The sequence below is a fragment of the Aegilops tauschii genome, chromosome 7 (genome assembly GCF_002575655.3).
Source record: "Aegilops tauschii subsp. strangulata cultivar AL8/78 chromosome 7, Aet v6.0, whole genome shotgun sequence".
NCBI lineage: Eukaryota > Viridiplantae > Streptophyta > Magnoliopsida > Poales > Poaceae > Aegilops > Aegilops tauschii.
Window position 1 is genome coordinate 90,831,912 of NC_053041.3, and position 9,078 is coordinate 90,840,989.

Below are 9,078 nucleotides of genomic sequence, written 5' to 3' on the forward strand. Positions count from 1 at the left end.
CCCCCCTTGCCGGCCTGTGCGTGCACCCGTAGATGGGCGCACCGCCGTCAAGCGATTCAGCGGCGACGCCCTGTTTCGGCGACCGCGTGGTCTCTTTGCCCCCAAAAGGGGGTGGTGTTCTTGTTCTCATGCCTCGGCATGCCGATGCGCATCGAGATCGAGAAGAACGGCGCGACCATGACGGCGGCGCTCTTTGCCGGCGGGCCCTTGGCCCTGCTCCGGTGATCTTCTTTGCCCTGTCTAGGGTTCTTCGGGAGGGGGAAAGATTTCTTTTGTGTTCATTTCTACTGAAAATCCTAAACCAAACCTTGTCTGATACCATTGTAGAGTCCTCTGGATCGGTTAGGGTTAAGGATTCACAGTAGTCTTTACCTTTTACTTGGATTGATGAGCCCGATGGGTTGGCCATGGTGGATGGCGGCGGTGGTGATGGCAGATCGTGGGCGAAGTGGTGGCGGCGCTTCCCGTCAGCACTGCACTAAACCTAGATCGGTAGGGGATGTGGTGGGAAGTACGGCGTCGCGACGAACCTCGTGATGCGAGCCGCCGTCCCCCCACCTCTTTATATAGTGCAGATGACAGGGGCCCGTCACCCATAGTGGGCTGAGCGCCCCCGATCAGGGCGCGGATCTAAGGGCCCGGTGGGCCGTTGGGCCCACACGGTGGAGATCATCCTAACAATGGTTTGTTATAGACGAGAAAGGTAGAAGTACCACGCTACTAATTCTTGCAATCATCCAACTTCTTTCGAGAACTTTGCCAGCTAAAGAATCTGAGGAAGCTGCGACTGAAATTAGGCGATGATCCAACAGAAGTTAATAAGGAGCACATGAAAGTTATTGCCTCCTCTATCTATGAACTAAGCACACTCAGCCTTGATTCTCTAAAGATTGGAAGTGAGGATGGTATCGAGAATGATTACTCATTAGATGACAGCTTCTTACTGGAACAGTGGTGTCCTGCTCCGCGTAGTCTCCGGGAACTTATAATTTCTGAGACCATTTTGCACGTTCCAGATTGGGTAGGATCATTGGTCAACCTCCAGAGGTTAATCCTAATTGTGAAGTCAGTCCAGCAGGAAGATCTCTGTGCCCTTGGAGGCTTACCCAGTTTGTCCTTTTTAATTCTGTGCATAGAAGGAGAAGCAGAGTCTATAGGAAGGCTTACAGTAAGTGGTACCAGTGGATTCCCATGTCTAAAGGTGCTTTTCTTCTATACAGAGAATAGGATGGAGCTCATGTTTGTACAAGGATCCATGGCGAAGCTAGAGTTTCTCTTCACTAGTTTCAATGAAGCTAAAACTGAGTCTGTCATGTGGTGCTTTTGATTTCGGTATTGAAAACCTTCCCTGCCTCGGGGCTCTTCATTGTACACTTCATGGTGCTACCAAGAGCACTGGTCGGGTTGTTCAGGTCGCAAAGGCTCCCATAGAGGGAGCAGCCTACACACTCTCTAACCACCCCAGGTTTGAAGTACACATTGAAGGAGAATATGATGCATGAAACATGGATGGTAGAACTGATTCTTTCTCCCAAACAAGACCTTGTTGATACCTGTTCTTTCATTGTCTCATATTAATCTGGTTGTTTTCCTTTCCAGGTTGGTGTGGGATCTCGTGGGCGTATTCTAAGAGCATCTACAGCCGGGCCTCTCATATCAGTCTCAAACGCCCGGACAGACCGTCCGGTCAGTGACCGGTCACAAACTGTTAGACCCAACTGGACCTCTCAAACCACAGACAAACGCCCGGGCTGACCGGCACCCCACATATACAGTCCACATATAGGACAGATATGGGGCGGCCCGGACACGCCAGGGCGCGTCCGCCTAACAGGCCCGGCCCACCAAGGACCCCACAAAAAACTCCAATCCGGGTGGCGAGCTCAAACCCTAGCTCACTCTCTCCCTCTTCCGCTTCGTCCAACTCCTCTCCCTCTCCAGTTCCGGTCCCATCCACCATGATGAGCAGCTCTGGCAGTGACTCTGGCTCGAAGCTCGACTATGAGGAGGAGATGGCTCTCTGCATTGTGCTGGAGCGGTCCAAGGTGGAGACTGGCGGCAGCTACGGATCTGGAGCATCGCCGCACCACCTGCGCCGGCGCAGTGCAGACGCCGGAGCTGGACCTTCCCGGCCTATGTGCAGCGACGCCCGGTCAGCACAGTCCGCGCCAGCCCCGCAGAGTCTCCTTCCCCGCCGGCCGCTCCTGCACGCGGTCAGCGCTGGGTGCTTGTGCCCGCGCCTCCGGCGTGCATGCACTCCGGAGTCGGAGGCATGCGCCGCGCGCCGCGAGAGGCAGCGTGCATGGGAGAGGGACATGGTGGAGCAGTCCGTGCGCCGCCGCCGCGGGACAGAGCCGGACACCGACGAGGACGCGCGTCTCCTCGCCTGGATGTACCGCCGCTCCCTCACGATGGCAGAGACGGATGCTCGCCGCCTCCGACAGAAGAACGGCAAGGCGCTCCGGCTAGCTATTGAGCAGTCGGAGTGCGAGACGAAGGAGGCAGCGACGAAGAAGGCTCGGGTGGCAAGGCTGAAGCGGGAGCAGGATAGGGCGGTCGTCGGATGAAGGGGCTCATCGTCCTCTCCAACTCTGACTCCGACGGCAGCGACAGCTGCACCTCGTCGTATGACAACCAAGACCCTCCACCAGCCGCGGACGCCCACAGCTGCGCCGACGACCGGAAGGGCAAAGGCCCGACGAGGAAGTGGTGATTCTGGCCCCCCCTCCTCCTCAATGTTTATATCGTTTCTAGTTATAGAAGTTTATGAACTTGTCCGTGAACGAACTATGATCTTTTGGATGTGGTGAAGTATGTTATGTCCGATTGCAGCCGATCTTGTGTTTCTTTGCAGCTTAATTTTGTTGTTTGTCGTTTGATCACGTAGGATAGATCAATGTATGTATGAGTAGTATGGATATAAGGCGCCGGATATGAGATATGCGGATGCAGAATGACAAATATGAGGGGTGCCCGGTCAGTCCCCGCGGACGCGCTCGGGCGCGTTCGCGGGCATTTGAAGGGCCGGATTTATCAAGTCAGACTGTAGATGCTCTAATTCTGAAGCACGTCTTCACACTCCAATGAACGCATCATTCTTCAAGCTACATTAGCCGAGATTCGGTTTGGTTCTATAGGCTCATGGTCATGGAGTTCGAGCTGCAGCCCCCGACAATGCTCGTGAATCTAAAAGTACCACAAGTCAGCAATATCTGGATCATGCCTAAACACCGAGCGATGGGGCTGGCTGGCCCCACCTGGTGGTTCTGGCCAGCTAACCTCTGCACGGCCGTCAGCAGCGAAATTAGCATGCAAGCCAAAGCCAAGTGGTACAAAGGTGCTCTTATACTGTAACATGACACCACTCATTGTTCTGATCTTGCTCACAGTCAAGTAGCCGAGAGAGAAAAAAGAGTGCAATTTGGCTCTGTCCATTGCAGTTTGCTTGACCGATGCTTCCGACTGCTTCGAGCTGCGGTATTACTTGTTGGCATCTTCACATATGTCGCACTTCATGGAGTGTTCTAGTACCTGAATGGATTCGAGAAATATTCAGGGAAATCTAGAGGTTCTGGGAGATTCTATATGAGTAGTATAGATAGATCTAATCCGTTGGATGATGGAAATAAATAGGCCACAATAAAAAGAACATGAATTTTAGCCCACAATAATTTGGTGTAATGTAGAAGGACTCCTTTAGTATTTTAGTATGGATTAGAGCACCTTCCACAGTTTTAGCAAACAAAGCAAGCGCTGCCCTAGGATCTGCAAACCACATCACTAATGTGGCCGAAAAACATGCCATTGCATAATTTCCAAATGGACCACACATCGGTGCAGCAACAATCATATTCGCCAGTGTTCTTTTCATAATGTTGGTTCTTCCTCAAATACGAAGTCAATACCAAACGTAAGCGAAATGATAATGAGACTTCGTAGAAACTATGGCTTTGTCATTTAGGCCATATTTCGAAGGGGAGAACTGAGTGTCTCACTAAAGAGCAAATCCTTCATCCTTTAGATTTCTCGGATATAGATCATTGTATCGATTGCATAATGTGCCAAGAAAATTAAGAAAGGTGTAAATCGAAGCACACAAGTTTTAGAATTAATCCACACAAACACATATGGTCAATTTAATGTAAAATTGGTGGATGGTATTGATTTATTCATAATGTTCACCGATGATTTCTCCCGTTAAGGATACATTTATCCTACCAGGTGGCTCCCTAGTGCACATTGCAAATATATAAAAAGTATGTCCAGTGGAAGAATTGGGTGCTGCTCTAAGCTCTCTTCACTCTCACTCACTGAAGCTTGACCCTAAGAGCATCTCTAGGCGCGCCCCCAACAGCCCCCCCCCCCCTTCCTAGGCGTTTTTTTGGCGCTGAAGGCCGAAAATCGGCCCAGTCGCACCCCCAGAAGCCTGTTTTTCGTCGGTTTGGGATGAAACTGGCGCCGGTGGACCCGGGCCAAACCCAGCGCGCTGGGGCGCCGGGGAACGCGTTTTTGGCGCGAACGGGGATGGGCCTGCCGAGTCAGCCGGAGCATGATGATCATCGCCTCGGTTTCCGCGGGAATCAATGCCAAGGCTGGCCAAGGCTGCCGCGCCGGTTAGCCTCCATTGATGCCTCACGGGCGGCGCAGTGAAGGCGCCACCGACGCGCGTCCCGCCCGCTCCCGCCACGCGCCGCCCGGCATGCAGGCTCTCGCCGCCTCGCTGCGGCTATAAAAGCCGATCTCCCCGCCGGTGAACGCCACAGCTGCCACACATCACCTCGCATCGCCACACAAAGCAACACACTCCCCTCTTCCCGCCGATGAGCAAATGGCTGAGAGGTACCCAGGCGACGGCGCGGCGGCGAACGGCTTCGGCCGCCGCTACCTCCAAGAGCCGGAGGCGCGCCTCCGAGGCCGACTATCTGGCGCCCCCGGACATGCGAGTGCCGGGGGCGTGGAAGTTGAGCGCCGGCGGCGTCCCGGTGCCCGAAGGGGCTGCACGGCGGGCCGAGATCACCCGCATCCGCTCGTCGCTGACGGAGGCGCAGTGGAACGAGCCGAGGTACGCTGCCGACAGCCACACGCTCTGGATGATGTGCTTCGAGCATCGCCCCGAAGACCAGATCGCCTCCTGCAACGGCATCATCCCCCGCGGATGCCTCAACGCCAACGGGCGGCGCCAGTGGTGGGGTGTGCCCGGCCGCACCCTCGAGGCCGTCCTCGACCACATCGAGACCGGCAACACGCCGCGCCTCGAGTACCCGCCGCGGCCGTCCTTCTCTCGCCGCCGTGGCAGCTCCTGGACGCCGCGGTGAATGGAGCCCGGGACGTCCTCGTCGTCGGGCTCCGGCTCGCTCTCCTCCAGCTCGCCGGCACTCCGCCCCGTCAAGCCGGAGCCGGAAGAGACGCCGCACCCGCAGCGGCGCCCTCTTCATGAACGAGGGTGCCCGCCCCTCCCCGCGCTCCCTCCGCCTGGTCCGGCCGAAGCCCGAGCCGAGGCTGCTCCCCATGAAGCCGGAGCATGCGGACATGGTGGCCCTCGACGACGAGGCCGCCCTCAAGTGGGCGAGGGAGGACTACGTCCGCGAGCAGGTGCTCCGCCAGCACCGGGCATACGTGGAGCTCCAGGCCCGGCGTCGCGGACGCGATGAGGGTGGTGTCATCGTCCTCGACAGCGACGAGGAGGACGAGGCCAGGCCGTCCAACCCCCCACCGTGTGTCGACGACCCTGGCTAGGGATGCAGTAGGGATGGCGGCGGCTCCAGCGCGGCGCGCGACGACGACGACGACGGCGGCGGCGACTACACTCGTTTCTACAGGCTCCTCGGCATGTAGATGGCGGACGGCGGCCGCGGGGTAGCAGGGCTAGGCGTAGGCGTAGTTTGCCTGTTTATCTGTTTTTTTTATAAATTTCAATGAAATATCGTCGAGTTTGTGCCAGATCACTGAGTTTGTACAAATTTGTATGAAATATTGCCGAGTTCGCGCGATTATGGCGGCGACCTGGGGGCGTCAACTGGGAACACAGTCACACCCACGTGCCAAGCAAGCGTCGGTTTGGCCCAGGCGGCTCTTTTTCGGTGTCCTGGGGCCGAACGAGTGAAGATGCTCTAAGCTCATCGATCAGAGCAAGCATTGGGAAGGACCGAACACACATCCGATCAAGCTCTAGGAGAAGGAAGAAAAAGAGAAACGACAGGACCTCAGAGCAAGGCAATTGTCCATCTTCTTTTCATGTGTCTCAAGCTTAATCTAGTTGATCCTGGCGAAGCGGCGATCAACATGGCCCACCCACATGCAGATGGTTCTCTCACGTACGTGCACACAGCATTAACATTGAAGGTCGGAGAAGAGAAGTAGCATTGAGGGGACTATTGGTCAATCATAAATATTACAATCACGACATTTGATATTCAAAAATCCAACTAGGTGTAACAATGACTTCGAAAATTTCAAATTGCTATGATTTTTGTACATATGAATCTTCTTTGTAATATGGAAAATGAAGCCAATCCCTTTTTTTTCATTTTTCTTTAGTGAAGTTATTACTAAATTATATTTGAATGTTAAAAGTCTAGATGCAAATTAACATGGGCCATTCCAACACAACAAGGTGCCATACGTTTTCCAGCTGATAAAGACAATAAAAAAGCCTTCCAAATACATAGACAAGGTGCCAAACGAATACGGATAAGCTGAAAAGTTTCTGCTCTAACTACACAAAGTCACTCGGGTGCAGTTGGTTGCGCAGAACCCTGAGAAGCAAGAGGTGATGAATTAACATTCAACACTTGAAGTGATTCGCGGTCGCTCTAGTCCTGGAGCAACGAGCAAACTCTGGCCTCGTCGTACACCTTTCCTGGCCGGCAGAAGTACCCATGCTCCGGCGCGCAGTGCGAGTCTTCAGAGCAGATGCAGAGTCCTTCCACGGCGCAGCTCTCCTTGACGATGTCGGGGCTTCCCTTGATGCCGAGCACCTGGTCGCTCCACTCGCTCGAGAAGAGCCCGTTGGGGTCATACCTGTCCTTCACCCCGAGGAATTTACCAGCTCCCGGGTACTTCGTGATGACACCGCTGAAAGCGAAGTTACGGTTCTTTCCCCAGTGCGGGAGGCCACCGTACTTGCGTAGCGCCATCTGCTCGATCTCGTCCACCACGTCGGCGTGCGCACGCGGCATGCCGTAGGTGCGGCTCCAGTAGTAGATGATGTCGAAGTCGACGCAGTCCTCCGGCTTGCCGAGGTAAGCGGAGGACGCCTTGACGTAGCGGAGGAGCACGCCGACCCTGGTGTCGACGCCGGCGCAGAAGATGTCCGGGTTGAGGTCCCGGAGCCGCTGCATGTCCGACACAAACGCCGGCGCCTTGGAGAGCGCGACGCTGAAGCCAGAGTTGTAGTAGAAGGAGCCATGGATGCGCCGGTCCCAGGGGCAGCCGCTGAGGAGACCGTCCTCCGGGCTATCCATGCACGTGCCGGACGCCTGGATGCGGTGCTGGTACCCCACCACCGGGTACCCCGTGAACGAGACGCCGTCGTTTGTGTAGCCGTAGGCCTGCCGCTCCACCGTGTCCGCCAGCGGCCGCGCCGCTGCGCACAGGTCGGCGGCGGCGGTGCCGTTCTCCTGCAGCAGCTCCTCGGCGGCTCTTGCGTCGGCGAGCATGCGCGTGGGGGCGGACCGGGCAAGGAGCGTGTCGCTGAGGCCGTTGCCCGGCGACGAGACGTCGACGCGGTCGTCCTGGCGGTAGATGACCTTGCGCTGCTCCGGCTGCCACGTCATGTCGGCGAACTCGTGGAGGCGGCCCCATGCTGCCACTTGGTCCGCCAGGTCTGAGTCGTCGCGCTTCACGAACGCCACCGACCGCTTGAACAGCGGCTGCAGCGCCAGCGTGACCTGAGAGACCACGCCGAGAACCCCGAGGGAGACCTTTGCCGCGTCCAGGTCCGGGTGACGGGCGCCCAGCTCCCTCACGACGGCAAACCCCTGGCTCGCCGGCCCCGACGTCACGATCCTCAGCCCGACCACGTACTCGTGGACGGCGCCGCCCTTGCCCCACAGCGAGCTGCCGTGCGCGCCCGTCGACAGGAGGCCCCCGATGGTCAGGCCGTACCAGTACGGCGAGTGCGGCAGGGACAGCCCTGCGGCGCCGGCGGCCTCGATCAGGTCCCGGAGGACCATGCCGCTCTCCACCGTCATAAGCCTCCTCTCCACGTCGACGCGCACCGTCCGGTTGAGCAGCGCAGTGCTTATGATGGTGCCGTCCAGGCCGCCGGGGCACGCCAGCTTGGGGAGGCTGTGTGAGTACTTGGTGGCCACCTTCATCTTGCGTTTCGCCGCCGCCGACGCCGCGACGGCCGCCACGAGCTCTTGTTCCGTGCGCGGATAGGCGACGTTGCCCGCGCGGCAGATGCTGCGGTCCGGGAAGGAGCCGAACGAGTTGGTGACCGTGCAGTTGGATGTGCCGTGCGTGCAGACCACCGGCTCCGGAGGTGGGCTGCAGCCGGCGATGTGGAGGAGGATGGCTAGGAGGAGAACCGCGAGCGGGATCCCCACCGCTCCTCTCTGTCCTTGCGACATCGCGGTTATGACTCTTGAATAAGTACTATAGGTACCTCTGCTCCAGCTTGCTTTATATAGCTAGATTGATCACCATGCTTGTGAGTGACACATTTGTGAACGAAAAGATATATCATTGTAATTAGTTTGTCTGGCTTTTCTCTCAATTTTTGTTTGTTTGTCTGGCACTTCCCGAAAAATTGAGGCAAATTGCGAGAACAGTGATTCGGTGCCCAGGCTCATTTGCACCCACGTTGATGAAAAATTCAAAACAAATACTAAAAAAATCAATAAATTCCAAAAACAAAATCATGGTAGATAATTTGGTGCGTGAGGTCCACTCCACATTTCAGAACATTTGGACATCTAAGTAGCTGTCGGCAAAAAAAGACAAATTTAGGATGTGTAAAAAAGTTTACAAATTTGTCTTTTTTGCTGAGAGCTGCTCATATATTCAAATGATTTGAAATTTGAAGCGCACCTCACACACCAAATTATCTACCATGCAATAAAAAATCTTTGATTT

The 9,078-nt window shown here is 55.8% G+C and overlaps 1 protein-coding gene across 1 annotated transcript; it reads right to left on the reverse strand.

The window, feature by feature from the left end:
• Positions 1-6,320: 6,320 nt before the first annotated feature.
• LOC109784390 (L-gulonolactone oxidase 2-like) lies at positions 6,321-8,573 on the reverse strand. Its single transcript, XM_020342978.4, has one exon. It carries the CDS (start codon positions 8,571-8,573, stop codon positions 6,813-6,815), a length of 1,761 nt encoding a protein of 586 aa, XP_020198567.1. The 3' UTR covers positions 6,321-6,812.
• Between the last annotated feature and the right edge of the window lie 505 nt (positions 8,574-9,078).

What these genes read in the sequence shown, in the direction of transcription:
- LOC109784390 (XM_020342978.4), bottom strand. Translation starts at nt 8,573, where the DNA reads ATGTCGCAAGGACAGAGAGGAGCGGTGGGGATCCCGCTCGCGGTTCTC.